The 26409-nt window shown below is 49.9% G+C and overlaps 1 protein-coding gene across 1 annotated transcript; it reads left to right on the top strand.

Moving 5' to 3' along the window:
* The first annotated feature begins 5835 nt into the window (after positions 1–5835).
* Positions 5836–14376, top strand: ADORA2A (adenosine A2a receptor). The gene is made up of 2 exons (XM_010217405.2): positions 5836–6290; positions 13183–14376. The coding sequence occupies exons 1-2, from the start codon at positions 5941–5943 to the stop codon at positions 14141–14143; spliced, it is 1311 nt and encodes a 436-aa protein (XP_010215707.1). The 5' UTR covers positions 5836–5940; the 3' UTR covers positions 14144–14376.
* Positions 14377–26409: the final 12033 nt, after the last annotated feature.

The raw sequence follows: 26409 nt of genomic DNA, 5'->3' as shown, positions 1-26409 counted from the left end.
CGAGGTGCCCTGTGAGGGTCCAGCTGCCGTGTGGAGCCCCTCGGTAGAGCAGCGCTTCCTAGACATGACCGATTTCTGCCTTTGTGCAAGTGCAGTGAGGGCAGGAACAAGCATGATTTGGCTTCCGTGGCTCCACTGAAGGCCAGTGGAAACTGCAAGTGCTCCAACTACCTGAAAACCAAGAGCTTGGGGTATTGATAATTTTGCCTGCTTTGTTTCACTTGTATCTTTTGTTAACAAAGAACAGTCTACAGGGAAATAGTCCGTTATTAATATTTAATTTCCTCCTATTACTGTAAGCAGATGACCTAAACGATCATTTAAAAATGTAACCAATAATAACACTAATAGAGGAGCCAGAAGAAGTATGTCTTGGTGAGACAGGTGATGCCTCCCTGCCTTCTGTCTCCTGCCCACCCGTCACTTCTCTGCGTCCCTCAGCGGGAGGCAGAGGAGCTGCGAGGGGCCCAGGAGGCCGTTCTGCGTGAGGTGCTCGTCACGTGTGTTTTGTGAATTCTTGTAAAACACGTGAGCAGGTTGGTTTGTTTGTTGTGCCGTGGCCCTCTGAAGATGTGAGAGACAAGACTTCTTAGGAACTTCCATTTGAAAAATACAGAGGTTCTCTTTGAGCCGGAAAGCTTTCAAAGAGGACAAAAGCAGACAAGCATCTCCCCCCTCTGGGCTTGGGAAAATAGCAGACGAGTGACTTAGCAGCAATTTTCTGTTCATTGCTGTATGTGAATTCAAGGATTTTTCCCTAAGGGAACTAGGTAATCTGTATGTGTCTGGTACCTGGGAAGGGTTGTGTTGTCAGAAGGAGAAGTGAGGCTGTTATCTGTGGAATGACTCTCATTCCCTGATGTCATCTCGGTAAAGGGCCACCATTCCCCCTTCCCTACTGGCCTCGTGAGCTGCCTGCTGCATTCCTACCTTACCTCCCGCCTCCTGAAGCAAACAAGGAGAAACCAGTCTTTTCTGGAGCCTGGAGGGAGCTACAGTTCATGGGGAAGACCAGGCAAGCTGTAGTTTGGTACCTACATGTCCGCAGACGTGTATTAGGGGCTTTTGCTCATGTGTCTCAAGAGCAATTTTCAACTGAAACATCACAGATGTTCTCAAATACGTCAGTCCACATGCTGAGAGAAGAGGGAGTCTTCATCTTACTCATGTGATGGAGCATGGGTATCCAAACCAAGATGACTCAACGCAGCCTGAAGGAGACAGGAATAGGAAATGAATTTGTTTGAGGAGGGTGGTTTAAACCTAACGTTGGCTGGTGCTCACCTGGGCTCTTTTGGCGCTCAGTAGACTGTAGGAGCAACACCTTAGTCAAAAGCCAACTGGAGATCCCAAACAAAAGCTTGCTCAGTCTCCAGTGGTGAATTGCTTCATGGGAACGTGCTGCTCAGATGCTTTATTGAATTTTAAAGGAGCAATTTTTCACTGGGGCTGAAATATGAGCAAGAACAGAGTGTTCCAAATCACTAAAAGCGAACAGGCCAACAGCTTTACAGGTTCGTGAGTGGCAAGAAAGGTTTATTTAATAATGGGGAAAAGGCCGGAACATAGCCCAAGGTATCAAGGAAGAATTAATCCAATTAACAAAACAAAACATGAGCTTCAGAAGAAATACTAATTGTAGCTGTCCAGCAGGCTGTGTGATGCAGGATATTTTTCTTAAGTTTTGACAAGCTTGCAATATTGATCCCTCAAGGGCCTGAGGTGTTCAATATACACTTCCCAGTGAGTAAAACAGGTTGTTAATTAATTTTGTCTTGTCAGTCCTAGTTGCTGAGCCTTTGAGTCTTGCATGAAGTAGATGATTCTATAATAAATCTCTATTTCCTCTGAATATGCGTTGTCTTCTCTAGGTAGCCTGCATTTTGTTTTGTCCCTGTAAATGCAGTAAATTACCAGCCATGTGTGCAGAAGGACTGGGCCTGGTGTTTTTGAACAAGTTGGAAACACTTCTACAATCAAAGACCCTGTATCACGTTGGATGAAATATATAACAGGCTGACAGTGCAGGAGACGATTGAGATGAGGGGTAAGTTTAGGTGAAACATGAGAACCTCTTGGGTTGTGGCACCTTTTGTATGTAGCAAGTTGAGGCCTTTCACATGCTGGGGTTATGCACCTAATAATTGCTTTTTCTAAGGTCTGTTGCTGCTAGAGAAGCAGCAGTGCTGGAGTGGACACACAGTGTGGTTTTGTCCTGGCGTGGACACTTAGCTCCAGTCATTTCTTTTTTGAGGTATGCAGGCTCTGCAGGACTCTCACTGCTTCCCAGCCCATCTGCGAGGACACGTTGTCCTCTTCTGGACATGACATCTCACAGATTACTTCAGAAACTAATGGCTAGGCGTTGAGTTGAAGAATCAGGCCACTGTTTGTGAAGACAGGTGAGAAACAAGGGTCTAGACAAACTCAGAGCTAAATTGGAAAGGTCAAATCAATCTAGGAAACAAACAAAAAGGAGAAGGTTAAAAACTCCAAGGTGTCTGAAAATAGCATTTGATGTCATCATTAAGCTGGAGATTCCAGCATTGTTCTTTTCCAGGACACATGCAGAACCATAGGAAATTACAGGTTGGTCTTTGCACTATATGATTAATATCTGGGGGACCTCCACGGCACGGGTTTGTTCCTTCATCCCTCCCCACCTGGAAAGCAGAGAGGACCCCCGAAAGAGTCGGGTTATACAAAATGCACCTGGGATTCGTGTGGTCTGTAATCCTCCTAAATGAAGCTCCGAAATGGGAAATTCCAGTAATTTCACTTTGGCCCGTGGTAACTTTGGAGCAGGAGGTGTGAGGGCAACCCAGGAGTACTTTAAGTAAATGATCTTGGTGTCTGGATGTGCTTGACCAGTTTGGACCTTGATTGCTTCCAGAAAGCTGTTTTTTTCTTACTTTTGTCCCCATCCCACAGAACAGCTTGTGCTTTTTTTGATTGTTTTATTTTACATAGCATTACCTTTGCCTCAGGTACATCCCAATAACTTTGGAGATGTTTCTAAACTTGTTCTACAGCTGGAGTTGAGCTTGGAGTCATGAGCTTGACCCGCATGGAAATGGGAGAGGTGTTAGGAGGTGGGGAATGTGGAGGCTTCCTCCTCTATGGCCACTGTGCTGCTGTGATACTAATGGACATGAGATTTGTCTCCCACTCGGAGATTTCGGGCATAACCGTGTGATCTATGTGATGGAGAAGCTCTTTCTCTCACAGACCAGTTTTACCCCACTTCTTCTTCCAGGTCTTTTTTTCCTTGCCACCTTTTTTTCCTGATTTCCCCCCCGCCCTTTCTTGCACGCACAGAGCTCTGTAGCTTAATTTTCACCTTGCCCTTTCTGTTTTCTCTCCCTCCTGGTTTTCTTTGCCTGTATTTGATGCTAATTCTAATCTGCGCCCTGGAAGTTAGGCTAGTAGGGGGTGTTTTCAGCTTTGAAAAAAACCCATTAGGGCTTGAAATGGGTAATCAGACACTGGAGAATTGATACAGGAGCATAGCATTAACATCACTGAAACAAGTAAGTAGAAGCAATCTTTGGCAGGTCATTGGAAAACAGGATATTTGCTAAAAGAAGATAAGCAATATAGAAACTTCTTGGGGGTTTTTTGTTCTTGAAAAAAAAAAGATTAAATCAATGATCTTTATCTTTCTCTTTATAACTAGATCAAAAACTAATCTCATGTCGATTTCTCCCACACTAACAAAACAAAATGCAAACACAAGATTATTGAAGGTAGAGGAAAAGCTAGATTTTGAAGCCCATCCAAACCACCAGGAACCACACACTTTCCTTTCAAATGCAGCATTAGCAATAGAGCTCTAAATCAATGAAATGTCCAAAATCTGATTATATTCCTGAGATCATATGTGAATCACTAGTTAATCATATTTTCTTGTATTATCACGGTCTTTACCCTTTTATTTTGTCCTGAGCAATTAGGTTTCCAACTTCAAAACAAAAAGGCAACTGTGAAGGCATGAAACCCCGGGGTGGGTTAGACCACAGCAGACCACTTGCAGATCTTCTGTTTTGGAGGTGCATTTTACATCCAAAGCTGAGCTTCAGTATCTGTTAGTTAATGCTGTGTCTCTCTGACGTTTGTTTGGAATAGCTGTTCTCTTCTCTTAAATATATGAGAAAATACTGCTGCAAAAAGTTGGCTAAATAAAGTGTAAAACCCAGTGACAGCGTAGGACAGCAGTCAACTATGACTGACTGCGTGGCACAAAGCCTAGGAAACTGTGTTCTTTATTGCTGTGTGTTTTGGCTGAATCTCTGTAAAATGAACCCACATCTGAAATCAAAGAGATGAGATAACCTGGGGAGATGGGGGAGGCATGTAAGCATGTAGAAGATGCATATGCGCTTGTATGCAGGGTGGCTGTATGGAGCATATGTCCTTGCAAGCAGCACCAAGTCTAGTGCCAGGTTTGTGTGTATGATCATGCAGGAGTGTAAATGTTCATGTTGAGAGGTGACCTTGCTATTGTGTCTCTGTGAGCTTTTCTTTGGGGCTATGTAGAGGGGTAACTTGATGAGTGTGTTTCTGGGTGGTTCTACTTGCAAAGTGATGCTGACGTTGCCTATAGAGCCTGCCGGAATCTGTGGATGCAGAAAACCCTACGTAAAAGGCAGGTATGAAGAATAAAACAGCTAATAGTCATAGTGCTAATAGCATGAAGGTTTATGTAACAAAGACAGTGTTGCGGGACGGGAGCTTGCACAAACCTTTGCAGGGAATATCCGTTCTCAGCAGGGAAGTACCGGAACGTGTCCCTGTCTGACGTAGCCCAGACTGTTTCCCCTGCCACTGATCACGATTCGATGTCCACACACTCAAAGGAAGCCACATGGAGACAGAGGGGACATGTGCCAGCACCATGGACCCCTTGTGAATGAACATTGGTGTCACGAGCGTGGCTCCTGCACACTGACGTGCCTGCACGAGGGTGGCAAGCACGTGGTGGCTCGAGTCCTGGTGATGGGAGGCAGACGGGTGTATGTGAAAAGGCTCCTGCATCTTTCCCCCGGCCAGGCCCAGCGCTCGCCAAGGCCCAGTTATTAGTGGGGCTCTCGTGTTTCAGGGCCAACTACTGAGCAGCTGCTGAAGTGCCAGCTCGCTGGGTAGCCTCCACAACAAAACATCCCTTGTTTCTCATGGCCACTGTGAAATGCTGCCTTCCCAGCCTTGCTTCGTCTCTGCAGCTTTCTGCATAGACAAAATGTGAGATTTTTGCCTGTGATGTATTCTTCTAGGTCTGTTTAATATCCGTTATCAATTTAATATGCCACTTTAATGAGATTTTGCTTTTTTCCATCTCCGTGGAGCTGATTACTTAGTGTGTATGGTTTTTGTTTTTTGTTTTTTTTTTTTAAGGAAGTAGCAAGTGAAGAAGTTGAACGCTTGCTTCAGCTGAAGAGACTATTTCCTAACTCCTGGGGGGAAAAGGGGAAAAAGAGAACCACAGGATGTTGCTGGTAGGTATGTAAATGACAGGAAACCATGACTAGCAGCGTGATTGTCAACAGGAAACCAAAGCTGAGAGCCTGTGCGATGGTGCCATACGGTGCACTCACTGTGCCGTGCTGCCTGCTGGACTCAGAGGCCTGGGGAGCAGCATCTGTCTGCGTGAGCTACTCTTCGGGGACCCTGTCTGCTGGAGTTCGGTGAATCCTTCTGCACCTGGTTAATCCACTTTGCTGGAGCTGGCAAGCCAAGTTTTTTCTCTTTACACCTGTTGCTGTAAAGCTCCTGAACTGCCATGGGGAGAAAAGAGTGTTTGTGAAGCACCCTTGCAAGCTGGCCGCCGCGTGAGCGCTCCTCGGACCCCCGGCAGCTTTGAGGTGTCTTGGCTGTTCAGTGCTCTGCAGATATGAACGCTGAGCTTTTCTGGCACGTTCTCGCTTTGGCCTGGTCACTCTCACCATGCTAGTACATGGGAAGGAAGACTTCCTCTCAGACGTAGCTTACATCGTCTTGGAACTGGTCATTGCCGTGCTGGCCATCTTGGGCAACATCCTGGTCTGCTGGGCGGTCTATTTGAATAGCAACCTGCAGAACGTCACCAACTACTTCGTGGTGTCGCTGGCCGCTGCTGACATTGCAGTGGGTGTGCTGGCCATCCCCTTCGCCATCACCATCAGCACTGGCTTCTGTGCCTTCTTCTACGGCTGCCTTTTCATTGCCTGCTTCGTCCTGGTCCTGACGCAGAGCTCAATCTTCAGCCTCCTCGCTATCGCCATTGACCGAATCATTGCGATCCGCATCCCCCTCAGGTGAGGCCAGCCGGGTTGGGGGAGAAGGGGGGTCTTGGTGAGGGATGGTTGCCAGTGAAAGCACCAGATCAGATGAGCTGAGAGCAGGGATTGTTAAACATTTAATTCCTTGTAATTGGAAAAACACTTTTCAGGGTCTTGAAAACTGCCCTGGCTGCTGGATCTTCAGGGCCTGTCTTTGCCCATTCTCCTCCGTCCTCACAGTGCGTGCGCCTGTGGCATCGTGCAGGTGATGCCTCGGAGCGGTGTTGCGCCTTCCCATGGAATGGCAGTAGCGGGATTGCTGCGGGAGAGCCGAGCACTGCTGTGGGTGAGACTGGGGAGGAAGGGGCTGAGCAGAGCTGGCCTCCATCCCCTTGGGAAGAGCGGGGCTCTGTGCGGCCACCACAGGAGCAGGGCTGCGGAGAGAGGGCCTGGGTGTCTTCTCTGGGGGAATCCATTAAAGGCAAGAGCAGAAGCAGTTTTAAGGAAACGTCCAGGAGGAGCTGGACTAGTGTAGGCACTGGCCCTGGAAGCAAAGCGTGTATTGGATCAAGGCTGAGGCTGTCCCCTCTCCAGCCCCCAAGGGTGGTTTGGCTGTGGTCTCTAGCTTGGAGCTCAGAGGAGGAAAACACAATTTGAGTAACAGAGCTCAAAAGCTGAGGGTAGTAGGGGCTGCTTTGTGTGTGAGCAGGGGGCTAATGTGGGTCAAGGGGAAGTTCAGCCGCACACGTGGGGCTGCGACTCCATTCGGAGCTCACTGACAGGATGGATCTATCCAGCCGGGGGTACAGCTGCCATGGGGTGCACCATGTCCGAGCTGAACGTGTTGTGGTGATGCCCCCCGCGAGCTTTGAGGCTGCCGAGGAAGCCTCGGGAGAGGTCGGCGGAGCAGAGGAGGCCCTGGCGCCCCGTGCTGCTGAGGAGGGCGCCGCGGGCCTCGCGTGTGGAGAGACTCCCTTCCTGCTGTGCCGCCCGGCGACGCGGCCCCGACCGGGAGCGAACAACCTTCCGGTTCTCTGGCACTTGAGTGCCGGTTTTGGGACATTCGCACTCGTGCGGAGGCTGAATCCCTCGTGCTGCCCTCTGCGGCTCCGTTTTGTCTCTGGTTAATATTTTGGTTATCCAGCAGTTTTTGTAGCAAAAAAAAAACCCTCACGTGCAAAAACAGCGAACATTCTTCCCTCTGGAGCTGGGCAGTGACCTTTCCATATGGACCATTTTCAGCGAGCCTGATCTCCCGAAGCTTTACTCTTAATAGCGAGTTCCCCAACCTACATCCCTAAGTGCTACAGCCTCTGCTCCTGCTGTAGCTGCAGGGAGGAACCATTCCAGGCCACTGCAGAAAAACAAAACAAACCCTAAACTGTCAATATTACTACCTCTAAATTTGGGCTGCCCCCACTTTTCTACAGTTCTACCAAGCAGACATTTTTAATGCCAATATAATGATGAACGGTACAAAGAGACATATGTAGGGTTGTGCTCGGGAGCTTGCCTTTGAATTGATTTTGAAAATGTCTGATGTCTGTAATTCATCTCCTCTGAGTTAACTTTGGAAGCTTTTGCTGACAATTTAAGCATTCATATTGTTAGAAGATGACTTTAAAGGAAAAGGATTTTAAAAATTTGGATTTCTGCCCCTTTTTTGGCATTGCTGTAGTTATATTGCCTTGAGACTTTAATTTCCTGGAATAAGCCAAAGTAAAAACTCTCTCAGAAAAGTCTGAGTTCACCAGTGTTGAGTATTTTACCTGTTTCACTCTTTTGTTTTGAAAAAACAAAACACACCCTCTTCTACCCCAGAAACCCTGGAGTTGATTGGACGCAGGAACCCCCAGGTACATCCTCGGCTTCCCCACTTCTTGTCCCTGCCAGCTTGTCCTTCCACAGCAGGAACGCACAACTCACCCGCTCTGTCTTCTCCATGGCTGAATAAACATCAGGTTTCTGATCTCAGACATGCTGAGGAGGTGAAAGCTGATTACCTGAAATGTGATAGGATTCAGACTGTTCATCTCCTCATTTTTTTAGTATCTGGTTGCCTCAAAAATGTGTCGAATGATTGGAAGGAAAGTTATACCACTAAAGATGTAACGTTTTCGCCCCATCCTTTAATATCTGAGAGGATGAGGAAGGTAACAGCTAAGGCACTCCTAATGGTCATTAGATAAAGTTTCTTAAACAAACAGACATCCTTCATGTATCCTAGAAGAAAACAGAGACCTAAACCTATTTTTTTCTTCTTCTTCTCTTTCTTTTTGATGGTTTCATTTCTGATTTGTCCTAAAAGAAGGAAACGTCTGGGTGGATGTGGTTACACGTATGAGTTCCAACACATACAAATTATATGTGAAGGAGACTATATGAAGGAGGCTGAAGAATGAGATTTCTGATACTGCTTCTTTTTGAATACCTCAGTACAAAGTTAGAGTTACCTTTGGAACAATTTTTCTGTGCATACAAGACCATCCCTCCGAAATTGCAATGAGAAAAATCACAGGTAAAATTTAAAAATACATAAAAATAATTTTTGCTACATTTTGATTGGGAATGTCTTGTGTTTTCCACTTTTTAAAGAGATTATAACATTATGCAGAATACGATAAACTTTCCAAAAGTTTGTAAGACCTTTGGCTGAATTTTGCCTGGAGTTTAGGGACTGACAACACATCCTGCCAGACTTTATATAATTGTAATGCTGAGAGTGGCAGTGCAGCATTCCCGAGGAAGTGAGCCCAGCCATTTTTTGGTCTAGGATTAAAAGCAAACTGTCTCTGGAGCATGGCAGGTGCCTGAAATCCTGCGCTCACTGATACGAACCCCCTGGGTGTTCTAAATAAAACTGGCTGGAGTCTGAGCTCCAGGATGAAGTCATGAGCCAAGAAAAATTGTCACTTTCCAGGCTCTTCAGTGCCAACAACTGCTCCAAGGCACAGTGCCCAGCTGCAAGCTCTTGTGCATGCATTTGTGGTAAAAGTATTCCTGCAGTGAAGGGCAGGTACGCTGGATGCACTGCAAAGAGGGAAGTTTTTCTTCCTGCAGCCAAACGGAAAAGTTTTATCAGGTTACTGCTGGCTTTAGGTGTTCACCTGCAGAATGAATCCCTGTGCATGCCACTTGGTGCCAACTACGTGAACTTGCTGGAGTGCAGATCTTTTCCTCTGATGAAAGTTGCTTGAGAGGTGATTGACTGCCCAAGGTACTGGGATGCTTCTCTGGAAAGCACTGCTAAGATGCAGCTCCCTAATGCTTGGAGCATGAGGCCACATTCAGCCATCTGACAGTGATTAAAATTGCAACTCTGAGTTGGCTTTGAGATGACAGGTTGCTTTTTTGCCAGAGCCTAGGGGAGCTGGGCACAACTTGCATCTCTGAATCTGGGATGGGAAGAATGGAGATGTATGAAAACGCTGAACAAATGATATTTTATTGGCATCTTGAGAGACATCTGGATTGCTTTTGTATCCTGCTTTCCATAAAACTTTTGACCTTAGGACAGACATTACCTACAGGTGCTCATTTTTGTCTCACATATTATGAGCAGATTCATCCTAATATGAAAGGAGAGTAATTTGCTTCCTCCTTTGAAAACCACAGGCCAGGCTATGGAAGCGTGCAGGGGAGTGGTCTCTGCTCACAGTCGTGACATCTGCCTTTGAGAGATAGGTGCCCATCTGTGGGAGCCCACCCTGCCCTCCCTGCACAGCGTAGTTGAGCACTAGTGTCTGTTTGCTCTGATAAAAGGAGAGAAGGTTTATTGAATGAGTTTGGGAAAGGGCTGTCCAGGCATTGCACAAGAAGATCTGGGTTTCTTGCTCTGCCAGAAGTTTTTCTGAATGATCTGGAATTGTGTTGATGTCTCATTTCCAGATGTGTGTAATAGGGATACAAAATGCTCCTTCTGTCCTGCCCTCTGTGACTGCAGCTCTCGGAGGCCCGGGCTGTTGGGAGGATGAATAATGTTTCATAGCAAGTTGGTAAAAACCACTGAGGCTGCTGGAATGGGAATGAAGGCCACGTGTCTCAACAGAGAACACGTGCAGTCACAGCAGCTCTGAGCATGGCAGGGCCATCTGGCCAAGGTGTGCAGTGAGGTGGGTTTGGAAGACCAGCAGCCTGGCTGGTTGGATACCATGGATGGTTGGTGAAGATAAGTTGGGTCAGTGACAGATCATGCAGTGTATGGAAGGATTTCATCCTCTACGTACGGACCTTGTGGTTCTCATTTCAGCTTCCACCCAGCTTGATAGCTGATGTTTATTAAACCAGTGCGGTCCTTCTGCAGGATCATTATCTTGATGACACAGAGCGTAGGCCAGGGATCCAGAAGAGTCACGTCCTTGGCCAAACCGCTGTAGGCTGCGTGGATGGGGTGTGCGTTCCCCGAGCGTGGCTGCTCTCCCAAGGGCAGCGTGCCGGTCTATGGCTGGGAGAGCAGCAAGGCAGGCAGAGTTCCTGGGTGAGTCTTGTTGTTGTCTGTTCTCAAGATGCTGAAGAAAATTTTTTGAGGAAGGCATCCACTTTCTTTATGTGCTTGCAAAACTGGGCTTGGTTTTCTGGAGGAGTCAGGCACCCACATCCCTTCAGCCAACCCCACCTTGTGCGTGTCTGCGCTCTGCACTAATGTTCTTTATTTGTGTCTGGGTTTTCATGAGTAAAAGTCATTATTTGTGCAGCAAGCCCAGTATTTCCTGGAAGCGCAGGCGCTGCCTGTGCACGGGCAATCCGGTGCTGTCTGGACACGTCAGACACACGACAAAGTCACCCGCTGACTATGCAGCACATGGACTGCAGGTGAAACCAGCTCTTTTCAGCAGGCTGCATCCCCTGCACAGGTGCCACCAGCTCACGCTAAACGGAGTGTTTCCTAGAAGCCCTGAACTTATCGTGCAGAGCTGTTTAGCGCTGGGAAGACAGACTGTAGCTTTGACATGGCTGCTGCGAGCCTCAGAATATGCCTAGACAGATGCACTGAACCTTCGGTGCCAGCCTGGTGACATTTCTAGGTGGAAAGAAAGAGTAAATCCAGAAACATCTGTCTGGACAGTAACCCTACCTCAACCAAGTCAGCCAGCATCGCAGGGGGGACCTCCCCAGTGAATGGATGTTTCCCAATAGGTGCCTGGCCAGCGTGAAGGGGATGCCACACACGGTAGCACAAGACGCTGTGACCCTTGGCAATCCTGTGCATTATGGAAACACATACACGAGAGGTTGGTAATCACCTCTGCTGGCAAAATACACTGCAGGAAGAGAGCAGGAGTCTGCTGGGGTCCAGCACTGCTCCAGAGCCCTGTAAAGTTTTGTTGTCTGGGAATCCCCGGAGGCCAAGAGGGAGAGAGAAGCAGGGGGGTGTTTGCCTGGAGCAGTAATAAATGTATTTTTAGTGGAAGGGACATCTCTAGTCGTGGGATAACAGCTGTACGATTTCAAAATTCCTCTGACAAAGATGTAGCCAGTTCCAGGCCTTCGGGCTTTTTTCAAGCTTCGAGGGCCTTTGGCCACTCTCCTGCTCCCTCGGTGCACTTCTCAAGTGCAGATGCTGTTTTGCTCTGTTGCTGAGGTCTGACTGGAAGCAGCTCCCCCTCGACCCTTCACACAGTACCCTCAGGCCACCTCCAGGCCTTCAGCAGGATGCACCGCTTGCTGGGAAAAAAAATATCTCCCAGGACCAGCTGAATTCTTCCCTGAATCTGCAGAAAGGGGATTTCAGAGTATTTTGGGTGCCAGGAACTGTGTGCTTGCCTCCCTTAACTCCCTCTTTTCTGCCTTTGAAATGCAATTCAGGAGGGGAGACTCAGACCTGCCAATTCTTGTGTAGAGGCAGTTTCCTTCCAAGACCCATCAGCTGGGATTTAAAGCATGTGCAGGATCTCCATTCTGTTCCGTGCCTGGAGAAAGCAGCATCTCTCTCCCCCTGTCTTCAGCTTGCACTAGGATAGCAGCATAAACCCAGGGGATTAAATACTTCATTGAGAGAGGGAGAAATTTCCATAGCTTGTTGGATTTTTTTTTTATGTTTGCTGAAAGAATTTGAGATGTGGACAAAGGGAGAAGGAACATCAGGTAAACAGAGGGAGCCCAAACCTACCGCCGTCCGAGCAGACACACGGGGTCAAGTACAGTGTGGGACCTGTGTTGGACAATGTGGGAATGCAGCCATCTATTTTCCATGAAAAGTGTTACCAAGGAAAGGAAATTGCATTGAAATGTTAAACTGCTGCCCTGATTTACATTTTCTGAGAGCAGAACTGGTGGAGTCAGCTCAGCACTCGTAGTAACCTGTGAGGCCTTGGGAACTGGCTGATATTTCAAACAAACAAAGGTCCTTGGCTGCACTGTCAGGTTTCTACCATGTTGCTTATTGTCTCTTTCAAAATATTTGAGAAGATTTATTACCAGGAGCACTGGTTTGAGCCGGGCACATCAATACCTTCCCCACTGAGGTGTCCTTGAGTGTGTGCAGTGCAGCCCACAGCATTCCTGCAGTCAGAGCTTGTCCTCAGCCCAATTCCTCCTCCTGAGAAAGGCCTGGAGTCAGCATGGCCGGGCTGGGCTGGAGGGCTTTGCTGGCCAAAGGAAGCCTGGTGCTGCTGCAGGTCCAGGATTCATACATATGAGCAAGGGGAGAGAGAAGGCAGATGAAAACCGTGCTCATTTCCCTGCTTTTCCGTCCTCTGCGTGTTGTCCATGGAAGAGAGGAGGGAAGCAGGGGGCAGGCAACGTCACCGCCGAGTCCTTGCGGTGCTCAGCTGGCTTGGGGGGCTTCTGCATGGCCGTTCAAGGGCTCATGTGAAGAAGAAGGAGCCTTTCTCACTCTCTTCTGCCTTCTGGGAGGCTGGCAAATTGTTTAGGTGTTGGGGGTTCATCCAGTGATCCTGTAGTAATTCTGGTCTCCTCTGCTTTGCAGGTACAATGGCTTGGTGACTGGCTCTCGAGCCAAAGGAATCATTGCGATCTGCTGGGTGTTATCGTTCATCATCGGCCTGACACCCATGCTTGGGTGGCACAAGCGCGCGCAGCTTGAAGAGCAGGGAGCCAATAAGTCCTCTCCCATCAACTGCAGTAACAGCATGGTGGTGTGTCTCTTTGAGGCTGTGGTCACCATGGAATACATGGTCTACTACAACTTCTTTGCCTGTGTGTTGTTGCCTCTCCTCCTTATGTTTGGTATCTACTTGAAAATCTTCATGGCAGCCCGACGACAGCTCAAGCAGATGGAGAACAAGATGGTGCATGGGGAACGCTCGCGCTCCACTTTGCAGAAGGAGGTCCATGCGGCCAAGTCTTTAGCCATCATTGTTGGGTTGTTTGCAATCTGCTGGCTTCCCCTACATATTATTAACTGTTTTACCCTTTTTTGCCCAGACTGTGCCCGAGCTCCCCTTTGGCTGATGTACCTGGCCATTATCTTATCTCATGCCAACTCCGTCGTAAATCCTCTGATTTACGCCTACCGGATCAGGGAGTTCCGTCACACCTTCCGTAAAATCATCAGCCAGCACATCCTGGGCCGGAAGGAGCCGTTCAAGGCGGGAGCAGCCAGCTCCAGGACTTCCACGCACGGCGGGGATGGGGAGAACGCCAGCATACGATTCGGTGAGTACGCGTTAGAGGTGTACACCAACGGGGAGATCCACAGGGATCCCGAGAAGCAGGACTTAAGCAAATGCAAAGCAGCCTTGGAATGGCACCAGAATGGAAATGCTCTGGACCTGGAGACAAACGGGCATCTTCCACATTCCTGCAAAAATGGGATTCTCTCAGATGTGTGTGTGAACAGGGAGCTTCATGGTGAAGAGCTAATTGATGCCCATGTCTCTTACTCAGATCTAGAAAGCACAGCCTTTGCAGCATCTGATGTTTCTTGATGACTCTTGCAAAGTCTTCCTGGTTGAATTACTTTTCTTTTTTTTTCTTTTTTTCCCATTGGTGGCCTCTGCTGTGGCAGAAAGGGAGGCTGGGGGCTGGAGGGGAGATGTTTGTATAAAGAATGCTATGGAGAAAGGTGTCCCTACCCAGGACTGTTGGGAAGATCCTAAATACTAGACTGGAGAAAAGCCAAGAGGCCACTGAAATGGACTGCAGGAGGAAGGGGCACGTTGCCCATCAAAGAGCTGTCACCAGGAGCAGTGCCCCGGTCAGAGATGGATTCCAAGTTCAGCACTGGGAGGACTCTGTTGATGCAGGGCATGCTGTGACATTACGTGTACTGCGTGTCCGTGGCTGTACGTTGGTTTTCCTGTCAGTACTGAGAGAAACAAAAGCACGGCTGGAATATTCACTGAGCGCAAAGAGCAGCAGGGAGAGGCCGGTCAGTGCTTTGGCCCTCCGCAACCTGAAGAGGGGAGCAACTCCTGTTGGCCAGGGAGGATGCCAACGGCTTCCTGGAGAAGGAGGGAACCTACCCAATGGGGACTTTGAATACCTTCAACCATGGCATTTGGTTTTCAGTTTGTGTTTTTCAACTTGAACTTTAACAGGTTCCTCAGATTTTGTTTGTTTCTTTTTCCCCTGTCTTGACCAGATTACTTAATGTTAAGTTATAAAAGCTGGGCAAGGGCTCACATCCATTCCCTGAGTGCTCAATGTTCCCAGTTTCAGTTGATGCCTGATGTGCTTTACTGCGACACCCCATGTGTTGCTGCAGTGCAGAGACCTTCTGATGCCCAACAGAGCTGAGGTGCTGTCTAGTGAGAAGATGCTCCTGCTTTGGGGAGCTGGAAGGCACCGCTGCTAGTGGCAGTCCACTTAGAAACCACATCAGTGTGTCCATGTAAGACAGAGCTGTAAATCCATGCTGCACTGAGGGCGTGCACTGATGTGGTCTGTTGGAGAGAAGTTTTACAGCAGCTTGGTTGATGTTTTACTCGGTCATTTATGAAGCCTGGTAGCACAAGGACAGCAGAGAGCCACAGCAGCTCATATCCTACCCTAAGTCTTTGTTTCCAGAAAAAGATTCCAGTATTATGTCCAAAACCACCATCCTGGACCTGGAGGCAGGCAGAAATGATCCCACTGGAAAGCTCCAAGTGTGGTAGCTCCAAAGATCTGGAGAGCCTTCCCTAGCTTAAAATCAGAGGGATCAGCCCTCAACACTGAGTCTTCCTGAACAGTTCAAAACTCAAATCAGAGTCATTTTCAGAAAGGAGAGGGGAACTGGGTTTTAATAATTCAGGAACAGCAGCAGATTAGATTTGTGTGTTCTCTGTCCACATGTATTTTAAGTATCGCAAACTATTAAAATGAAAATAACTTTATTTTTGCCCGTCTCCCTGGATGAAGGTGGGAAATGGTTCATAATTGCTGAAAGTATTTAAGGATGAAATAGCCTCAGGCTAGCACAAAGCTTATTTTGAGATGTATAAAAAGATGTGGTCACTGCCATAATCTTCATCAGAAAGACAAGAAAGATGGTATTTACCAGAAAGACGAGTTCATGTAGGCAGGAACCTAAGGACTTAGAACAATAGACTTCACAGTTCAACTGAATTGCCGCTTTCTTGGCGTGACTCTTCCATGCAGGCTGACGTCGGAGCAGTGGATTATCACTCCAGCAGCAGTAACACACTAAACCCTTCCTGGAACCGTCATCGTAGGTAGTTCCTCTGTAGGGCGACTTGGATCTTGTTGCTCTTGGTCGCTCCGCATGGAATGTTTCTGTAGGTTGGTTGAGGGGTCTCTCCTCTGACCTCCTGTAACAGCAGCACATTTGAGGCAGGAAAAAGGGGGTCTGATCTCATCGGGCCTCAGCTGGAAGCCGAAACGTTTCTAAGAATAACACAAGATTGCATCCGGTATTCATGTCAATAACAATTAGGTCCACAAAGAAACAGAGCAGGGAAAGAAGTGTGGGAAAATACCAGCATCGCTCGTGTGCTGGAACACACACAAGTGCAGAAGTGTCTCTCCCCGAGCTTTGGTTGCCATTGTAAAAGGATGTTTTATGGGACGTTGCATCAGCCTTTCAACAGCTGATGTGGGTTGGTTGCTTTCTATTGTTTCCTCAGCTGCTTCATGCTCAGTTGTGGCAGCTTCTTGGTGGCCGTAAGAATAGAATTGATCTGTGTTGATGTGATGAACTTGGGATAATTCCTCTGAAAAACATTTCTGCCCAAAATGTTTGCCATACAAGATTACTGAATTCCCAGATGTCTTGAAATTAGTTTTTCTGTGGCTGTTTGAAGTACCCCCAAGAGTGTCCAGTCCCTTTCTGTAGTAGTGATCGAGATTCAGAATGAAAAGGATGTGTGAAGGGCCCATGGGATGTGTGTAGGAGTGAGTGTGGTGGGCGTAAGTGGGTTTATAGGGAATTAGCAGTTGCAGGAAGGAAGGGTTGGCCAAGTGCACCACGTGTTTTGTGCCTTCTGGCACACTTCTGTCTGAGGTGGACCTTCCGAAAGTGTTTCCAAAGCGGTTGGCGGGGAGAGCGTGAGCTTTTGAGGCAGAATTCTGGAATCTTGTTTTTTAGGGATCATGATTTTGAGATACAAACGGTTTGCCACTGATTGCAGCTGGTGGTCGCTGCAGTAGACCTGGGAGTTGCGTGGAGTCATTTGAACCTCTTGATCGTTCCTTGAAAAGAGGCTGTAGGAGACACTGAGGGCATAAGAAGGTCTCTGGTGTGGTAGCAGGCTGGAGTGCTGGTGTGAGACGACAAGTTTCAGCGGGAAGGAGGATCCGCAGGATCGGTGTTTGGGAGGATTTCAGGAGGGCAGGAATGTGCTGGGGAAGCTTGGGGATTGTGCGGATGGGCTCAGGGGAGAGCGGCTGCCATAAAACTGAAGGGACTGGGAGGAAGGTACGTGGAGTGCTGTGGCTTTCCTAGGGCCACGGCCTACAGGAAACCTTGCCCTGGTGTAGGCAGAAGTCTGCGGCCTGTGTGTGACCGAGGAAGAGGGGGAACTTCCCGGTTATCTCCTTGCAAGGTGCTTTGTCTCCCTTCCTGAGCATATCCAGGTGTAGCAAAGCCCTTCTGTGTCATGAACATGAGACCGCTAAAAATAAAGCCCCAAAAATAAACCAATTTATGGTTTATCCTTAAAAATAATTAAAAAAAACAGCCATGTTTTGTGGGAAGGGTGAACTTGCTGTGATGAGTTAAAAGTGGAGACTCTCCAGTGGGGTTTTGTTAAGCTTAGCTGCCTAATAGTCACCTCTTGTTCCCCTTTTATTTTGGGCATCAAACTACTCTGAGTCAGACCAAGGAGCTTTCCAACCCTGAGCTTTTGGCCTTCTTTGCAGTAAAACACATGAGGAACTGCTATGATTTTTGCTATTCCTGGTTTGTTTGACACGTGAACAGAAGCAGCCAGACAGAATCCCCAGGTTGGGTGCTGTCTGTTCCATGTAATTCCCGCTCTCGTTCCGGTTGCTGGCACTGTTCACACAAGGACGTGTTGAGATCGAGCCTGGAACCCGTTGATCTGTGAATGTCTTTTGCTTCCCCCCTCCCTGCGCTCTGCTCTGAGCAGTGGTTCTCTCAGCCATCAGTGAGCCAGGACACTATGAGCACCCTGCTGCACATGCTGGCACTATAAAACACTCTTTTAATTTAAATGTTTTCATGAAAATAGTTGTTGTTTCCCTCTGTCAGTTACCAGTGGGAGGGGAGGGGAGGGGGCGGGAGAACCTGTGCATGCAAATGTATTTAAAGTACGTCGACCAAAGTTTTTGGTTTTGTTTTGTGTTTTGTTTTTCTGTTTTTTTGAATCTGTGAAGTTTTCATAGCTGTGAAGTCATCAGACTGCTGGGCAGTGAGGAGCTGCTGGTGCTGCTGAGTCTGTCTTGGTTACATTTCTTAATAAGCATTAAAATAAAATATATTTATAAAAGAGAGTGCGAGTGCCTTTGTCCCAGGGCTGGAAGGTCCAGCTGGACGTCCATTTTTTTGCAGATGTCTTACTATTTTATTAGCTTTTTCCATAGATAGATGCTCCTTCCAGAGAGCTGCACAGCGAGGCCCGGAGGAAGCTCCCGGTTGGCTACAGAAGCAGCGAGCTGTGAGGAGCACCCCAGGCCGCTGGCTCTCCCCACACGCAGCCCCGTTGGTGCCGTGCCAGGCCTGGCCTGAGGTCGGCCAAGGTGGTTTGGAAACGGAGGCAGAGAGGCACGATGCTGCTGTGGTGCTGCTGGGGCTGGCCGAGCAGCGCCGGCAGCGTGCGGTGGGAAACCATTCCAGCTGGCAGCTCCTGAACGTGTGTGTGGAGATGAGCACAAATCTCTATATCCGGGAGCATTCTGAATTGGGAAGGGGTGAGGAAGTTCTCCAGATAACCCTCAGCTCAGGCCGTCCCCTCGCCAGGGTGCTCTGCAGTGAGGCCGGAGGCCCCACTCGGTGGCCGGGCCCGGTGCTCCGTGGGCAGCTGTGCCCGAGCAGTTCAACCAAGTGTGTAACTGAAAAGCTTTTTCTTTTTCCCTCCCTTCGCAAACACTGTGCGTTTTGTTCCGCAGCATCAAAGGGCAGGAGCTGGGGAACAATGGGGGTGGCAGGAGTGCGAACAATGGCCCTGCTCGCCCGGGGACGAGGGCCAGGCCTGCAAAGAACAAAGAGCTCCCGCGTCCACGGCACCGTCTGGAGATCCCACCTCAGGACATCCGCACCTCGGCTTCGGCATGCAGGGAATGCAGACCTTGCGAGGCTCTTGCTGGAGACAGGGATCTGCCTGAGGACGCTGTAGCTCAGCAGTGCGCAGGGAAAAACGTGGTGTTTCTAACCCGTGAAGTTGGACGGGGCAGTGGAGGGTGGTGTCCTCCCTGCTGAGGCTGAATAACGTTAAAGGCTAAAAGAAACTTCAGCAGGATTTTCCTCCCTGCTTCTGCCCCCAGGTAGCGCCCCCGGCGCTGCCCTGCAGTGCTCTTAGACATCATGAGTGTCCAGGAGATGTTTTGGGGAAATAAAAGGTCTCAGGATCTTTTGAGATGCTCTGGACCTCACAGCAAAGAGGGAGAGGGAGAGACTTGGCTCTGAGTCACGCGGATCCACCTCTCTGGTCCCTCAAGTAAATGCCCTGAAGTTAGACCATGTGTCCTGCTGCCACTCGGAGTCTGGATATGGACTGTATGTGAACCTGTATTTCTGCCTGCCCTCCTGGTCTCCTCAGAGCTGTTCTGAGATCAACAGGGCACGTCCGGGCAGCGGAGATGCTGCCTCAAAAATGTCCTGGTGGATGAGACTGTCAGAGGAGCCTTGGCTGTGTAACGCACTGCTCTTACACGAGCATCTTTTCTCTGCTGTGTGACCAGATCTAGTTGCTATTCAGATCATGCAGATCGATGGGTAAGTGCCCCTCAGATCTGAGAAAATCAGAACGTCATTTCAGGAAGTGCAGTTCTTGCAGTGCATCATAGAAAATGATCTAAGCAACGTTTGCAGCTGGGAATAGCATGATTCTTCAGCAAATGGAAGGCAAGGAACAGAAGCAGAACTCTGCATGTGCAGAATGAGCTGAGTAAAGAGGAGGTTATTTGGACTGCAGATCTGCAGTTTGTGATCTGAGCAGGTTGCTCTAAAGCCAGGAGCTGGAACTGTGGCTCTTGGAAATGCCCAACCTGCAATGCAGGTAACTGCAACTTCTGCAGAGCCCTGAGTGCGCTCTAAAGGTGACAGCTTGGACACCGACAGCTCTGGAGATGCAGCCACTCAGGATGTGGTGGCCAAGGACTTACCCAAGGCCTCGGCAGCTCTGCTTTTGGTTTGCCTATTTTTTTAGGCAAAAAAAATGCCTAAGACATTAGATCATGGCTCAGGATTACAGTGAAGAAACTGTGTGCATGGGCAATCCTGCTGACCCAGCTGTCAGTGATGTCAGAGGGATGTGTTTAGGCTGGTGTTAGTTCAGGATGTCTCTCCTAAATGGAGTTGAATGCTCTTGTTTGCTGGAGAACCTGCAGTTGCAGCATTGGCATTAGGTGGATGTCTTGCACTTGGAGATGGCAGTGGGTACACGGGCACTGCGCAGTGTGGCGACTGCATCCGGAGCACGAACAAAAGCGCATAATGAAGAGCAAATTGAGCAGCCCGGGTCGGTTTTACAAAGAATGCAAAACAAGGCTGGGCCTTCTCAGGGTAGGCTGCACTCATGGTGCCTCTTGAACCCATGTCCTGTTATTGTTGGTGTGGAACATGAGGGTCTGGGCCAATGAAAATAAGGAAGGCGGCTTGACAGACACAGATTTTATCTTTTGAGATTCGTCATGACCTTTCCAGTGTATAATAAATAAAGTTGACTCAGGAATTGGCAAGTGCCCTATAACACACAGTCCTGGTGCCGGGACTCAGCAGAATGTTCTGCTTAGCAATGCACTCCGTTGGCTCCGTTTGCCAAGTTCCTATTTTGGAGGTGTGCTGAAGGGCTGAGCCGGGGCAGATGCTGACGCCTCCTGCAAGGCAGGTGCGCTGGCCTGGCGCTCCGGGCCTGCCGCTCCGGGCTGCAGGAAGGTCACTTTGGATCCACGCTGATACCGCCTTTTGCAGCTGTGCAAGAGAAGAAAGCTCTGGCAGACTGAGAATGTTGCTCGCCATGGTGTGAACCTTGGGGCGAGAAGGACTTCCATTCGTTCGTGTTACTGCTTACCCGTGCAAGCACCAAAGTCAGCGCTGAGCAGCGTTGCTTCCGCACTGCCTTCCAAGCGGTCCTGCCATGCCCAGCGGATCCTGTGATGTTAAACTCTTCATCTTCCAGAGGATGTGGCCGATTTTGCAGGCGCCAGGAATGGCAGCTCTGAGTCTTGCCTGCTGCTGGGTGAGTCCTCGTCATGCCATCTCTTCTGCTAACCCTCGGGCAGAGCCATTGCACTCAATTTCCTGAGCTAGCTGTGGTGACAGGGGCTGTGATAAGCAGGACTCCTTCGGAGCCAGCTGGGAATCACGCGCTAAACTGAGGCCATTCCATGATGGCAACATGTTGGATTATGAAGTTCCTCCACAGAGCCAGGAGACACTGGGGTGAGGAGGGCGGGTGTTGAATGTCCAGCCCAGAGACACTCCAGGGAAGGAGCTGCAGTTAATTCACAAGGATCATGCCTGATTTAAAGCCTCATGGGGGGAGCACCCAGCACCAGGGTGCTGGGCCACAGGCATTCGCAGCACCTTGAAGTAAGGGACAACTGCTCGCCAAGTTTCTAGGTGTCTGCCATCTGGAAGTCACCCAATAGTCCAAGTGCTTCCTGCCTGTCTTTATATTCAGGCCAAAAGCACTAACAGAATGGGGTGGAGACAAAAAATCTCAGACCCTCCTCAGGCTCATCCCCTAATTCCAAAAGGATCAAAATGCTAAAGGTTGCTTTAGAAAAACAGAGAGTCTTCTCTCCCACCATTGGTAACTCACTGCCATGACCAAGGCTGAGAGTCAGCTGTTTGTTTTACAGCTGTGTCCTCCCTGAATGCATGAGAAATAGCATTTTGATTTCCTTCCAGAGGAAATATACAGTAATATCCTTAACTTGCACTGAGGCCTTTCAGTCTGCAGCACTAACCCATGTAACATTCATTTGCAAAGACATTAAACCCGAGATCTCTGTTCCTTACAGACTGAGCCAACCCTTGGCAACCAAGGCTTTTAATCAGGTCTTTACTGCTTGCTGCCTCTGACCACGGATTCCCCGTGCAAGTTTCCACCTGTCCCATTTGCAAGAGATGCCTACGGTACGTGAGACCGGGCAGCACAACATGTTTTTCCAAGTTGCTGGGCTGTCCATCCCCTCCAGTGCTTCAGCATTACCTGGGCTTTTAAAAGAACAGTGACAACATTCCTGTAATGTTTTGCACAAGCTCTCCCCGTACTAACAGCAGCCTCCGTGTGATTCCCTCCCAGGAGGATCCTTCAACCAGCGTTTGCTGGGAAGCCCGGAGCCGGACACACCGTCCTCCCAGGGGAGCTTAGCCCTCGTCAGTGGCAGCGGGTGACGCCGAGGCCGGTGCGTGTGCGTGGATCAGGGCTGGAGGAGGCCGCGCTCCGCGTGTTGGTGCTCCCTCCGAAGGGAGGTCCCGGTGCGTGTGGCAGCGTAGCTGGTGTTTTCCTGGTCGTGCTCTCTGCCAGATGGACCTCAGTGCATCAAATATTGTCCCTGTGCTGCTTCCCGAAGAGCTGCTGTCGGCTCCCAGGTAAGACGCACAGGAACCTGCTCTCCCGCTGGCCTTTGGCCTCTCCTGGTAGCCAGGCGTCCTAAGGAAGCCACGAGTGACCTAAGGCTGTTTTTTTTTTTTTTGCTAAGCTTTGGTCAGTGCTGCAGATGGAGCGGTAATGGCAGCTTTCCAGCAGGTGAGACCCTCCAGGCTAGTGAGCTAGACAAGAAAAATAAACACAGGAAATAGCATCCATGCTGTAAGATACCAGGGATCAGGAGGCTGGGAGAGCTCAGCGTGTGTGGTGGGGGGAAGGGAGCCTGGAACAGCAGCGAGCAGATGTTTAGTCCTCATGTAAGGGACAGTGTTACTGCCTGGACAGAGAGGAAGGGAGAGAAAAGCAGGTCTCTGCTGTGGCCAGGCAGCACAACGGGTCCTCTCCAGGGTACAGGGTCTGCGGAAGGAAGATTTGGGTCGAGGGGCAGGGTTAGGGCCTTCCTCAGGGCAGAGACTCCTTGGTTAGCTCTGCTCCACCTGGATGTCACTTCTGTCTCAAAAGCAGTTTTGAGACCTCTGTATGGGTGGAAACTCTGCTCTTTCTCTCTTCTGAAACCTCTTCCTTGAACTCCTGTTGGTATCTGCTTCCCACCCTGTGCCCCCGGCTGCTGTGGGCTCTCCAGAGCCTCCACAACGCTCGGGCTTCATCCTTGACAGCACGGCGGGCTGTTCTGGTGGCTCCATCCCCACGCTCAGCAAGGAGGTGGAGAAGCCACCTGTGCTGCCCAAAATAGCCTCTGCCTGGGCAGTCCAAACCAACTGGTGCTGCTGGTGGTGGGGGGTTCCCATGCCCCATAAAGAGGCTTTTGTTGGGAGAATCCAAGCTGAGCCTCAGCCTTGCCAGCTGTGGCGAGGAGCAGATGGATCTGCGATATAAAAATAGACAGAAGCAGGCACGTTCTGTCCCTTGTCTTCACGGCTCCAAGCGGAGTCCCAGAGGTGCTGGTCAGCTGAAGCGGAGCAGAGAGGTGGGTGCTTCGCAGCTGCTCGTCTGCCCGGAGCCCCGCGGCTACTGTCCGCGATCGGAATGTCTCTCCGCGCGGTCCCGGTCGCCCGGCAGCTGCTGCGGGGACGGCTCTGTCTGCTCCCAGCTGCTGGCAAGAGGCTACGTCCCGGCTCCGCGGGACGATGCAGGCAGCAGGGACGCCGTGATCCTGAGCCTGGAACAGCAGCCGGGATCGCCTGCCGCAGGCTCCGCTGCTTGGGATCGCTGCGCAGCACCTGGGGAAAAGTGCTGAAGGGTTCGCTGTATCCCCAACAGAGCTTTCAACTGTTTGATTAGATTTGCTGCAGTCGAGACCTCTGCGTACTGCGTGAAGGCTCTCTCCTTTCCCCACTTACAGAGAAATCCAGCACTCTTTGCTATTGCTTCATGTGATTTTTCAGCTGCTGGTTCCGATGCCTTAAGACCCCAGTCAAGATCTGTGGTTTAAACATCCTCCAAGGGCATCTGGGGCTGAGTGAAGCTAGTCACTAGAGCTGCAGCATGTGGATGAAAAAGGGATATCTCTGGATGGCCTCCCCTGCCTAGGTGTTCATCCCAGTGCTTTCCGTCTGGTCTTAATAATTTTTAAAATCTTAAACATGATGGTTATGGCACACGAAAGTGTCGTAAAGATGCCTGCACTCTCCATCATGCTCTCCCTTCTTTTTTGCAACTGTTTCATTGCAGGGGGGTTGGACTGGATGACCTCTAGAGGTTCCTTCCAACCTTAAGCATTCTATGATTCTATGATTCTATTCTATTCTACTTGATTCTATGTCATATATCAATTCTGCTCTTCTCCTGCGTTTGCTTTTCAGTTCTTTGCTGGTTTCTCTTCCTGTCCCCAACACTCTCCTGCTTGCCGGAGCTGCGTGCTGTGGTATGCGAGGCAGAGCCCCGGGCTGCCCTATCTCTGCTGCCTGTATCTCTAGCTGATCCCCTGCTGCTCCTTTGAAGGGGCCGCGCAGGAGCAGGAAGGGAAGAGGGAGCAGAGAACAAAGTCATCGGGAGAAAGAAATGAGGTCAGAGACGGGGGAAGCGAGGTGGGTGCAGGGGTTGCTGCAGGCACACAGGGCCTTTCTGATCAGAGATTTCCAGGGTCTGCTGCGCGCGTGTCCGCGGAGGCGGCTGCTCTGTCGGTCAGTCCTGAGCTCCTCTTTGGCCTTGCTGTTCCTTTGCTGCTGTGGCCGTCCTGCTTTTTGACTGAGACGCTGCCTTTTTCTTTGAGCAGAGGAGACTTCAGTGCAGGCAGCCTGGCACATGTTGTAGGCTCTCAGGCCATGGACCTGAGATACTGCTGCTTCTGCACTGGGGTTTTTCTCCTAGATCACCAGGCCCTGCGCTCTCGTTTGGTGCTGGAGCCAGCAAACAGCAGCAGCCCTGAGTCTTCCCGCTTATTTGCAGCATTTCCTCCTGCTTACCTGGGGAGCTCTGCACAGGACTTGGTTTCTCTGGGCAGGATCACTGGGTTTCCAGTGCAGGGGTGGTCACTGTGCCGGCCGGGCCGGATGCTGCATGTGAAAGGTGACTCCTGGAGTCAGACCTTGGGGTCCTCCTCCAGGTCTAGGCAACTAGGAGCGTCGCAGCTGCGGACACCCCGACCACCAGCCGTGTCCTGGCAAGCAGAGAGGGAGCATCTGCCTTGCACTGCAACAGCACCGGCTGCCATGTCACCCCTCGTTCTTTTTCCTCTTTAGCCTCTTCATGTTGGGTGTTGGCACGAGACAGTTCCAGCTGGTTTCGGTTCCTAACGCAGAGCCCTCTCTCCTGTAGTGGTCTCTGAGCCCTTCGCAGAGGAGCTCAGAGGAGCTTTGGACGCGGGCACCAGGTGGGATAGAGGAGTCTTCCTCAGCATCATCCAGCAACATAGCAGAAACGTAGGCTTCAGCAACCCAGGCCAGGCCTCCCTCCACACTGCTGGTAAAATTCTAAGTTTAATCCAGACTGTGGACAAAACCTGCGTCTCCTACTGTGCCTGAGGTACCTGGTGCAGGCTGCTCACAGCCAGCTGGTGTAGCGGGAGAAACCACCTTCTAAACATGGCCCATTTTACCCTGGATTTGGGTATCTCATTAGTGTAAGATTCAGCAGCGTTTGTGCTACTGCTTATAGTGCTCTCCGTCCCTCCTGGTCACGGCTGAGGGTCCCTTTTCTTTCTGGCTGGCAGGAGAAGCAGCTCCTCAGGTTTAGTGCTCAAGGAGCACCGAGAGCACCCTCTGCTGTCGGTGGGTGTCGGGGACCCGCGGAGCTGTGCGCGCTGCCAGCAAACGGAAGGAGAAAGCGAGGGGTGGCAACGTCTTCGGGGTCAAGGAAACTGCAAGCGAAGGATCTCGAGAGTTATAGAGTTATTTAATGCGCGCAGCGCTTTAAAAGTGCACACTCCTGCTCAGCCCTGCGTTTAAATGTTTCTCCATGGTGCAAGCAACATTGGAAGCTGCACAGCCTATAGGTGCCACTGTAAAGGCTGTATATGTGGGTGTAAAAGACTGTATATGGGTTAGGGAAGCTGAATTACTGGCAAATCAAAGGCAGAAGAGTGGGATGAGGAGCTCTAAACTGGAAAGGGGTTTATTGTCTGGGACGTGGATATTGTGCCTAATGCGTGAGGAGAGGGAAAGGTGAAAAAAGGCTACGGACATGCTCATTATTTGCAAATTGCAGAATCTCATCTTGCCCCTCTGCTCCGTTGTAGCCACTGCTTGATGCACCCGCCACGCTCATCCGCCTTCATGCGAGCCGGGTAAATCCCACTATCGTTTCGAACAGCATCCGCAGGCAGCCCCGAGAGCTGCTCCCAGCCCCTGCCCGCTTCTCTGTGGCTTGAGGCACTGGCTCTACCGTTCTGAAACCATGGTCGAGCAGAGGTGGTTTTCTTTCTTTCTTTTTTTTTTTTTCCATGAGACCAAATAATGCTGCTTCTCCCACCTTTGTCCTAGCATTCTGCTGAGTTATTGTGTTGGTTCATGTTGCAAGTGACATTTCACACCAGACTGGTAAATCAAGCTTCACTGTGACTAGAGAATGGCTCT

This window comes from Tinamus guttatus, unplaced genomic scaffold (assembly GCF_059628265.1).
Source record: "Tinamus guttatus ecotype Peru unplaced genomic scaffold, ASM5962826v1 Tinamus_guttatus_pri_ptg000459l, whole genome shotgun sequence".
Classification (NCBI taxonomy): domain Eukaryota; kingdom Metazoa; phylum Chordata; class Aves; order Tinamiformes; family Tinamidae; genus Tinamus; species Tinamus guttatus.
Note: the sequence above shows the minus strand (reverse complement) of the source record. Positions and strands in the feature narration are given on the sequence as shown.

Bases quoted from the DNA above. Each gene is read 5' to 3' on its own strand.
- ADORA2A (XM_010217405.2), top strand. From the start codon at position 5,941: ATGCTAGTACATGGGAAGGAAGACTTCCTCTCAGACGTAGCTTACATC. The intron at 6,291-13,182 runs GTGAGGCCAGCC...TCTGCTTTGCAG, and splicing joins GCGATCCGCATCCCCCTCAG to GTACAATGGCTTGGTGACTG.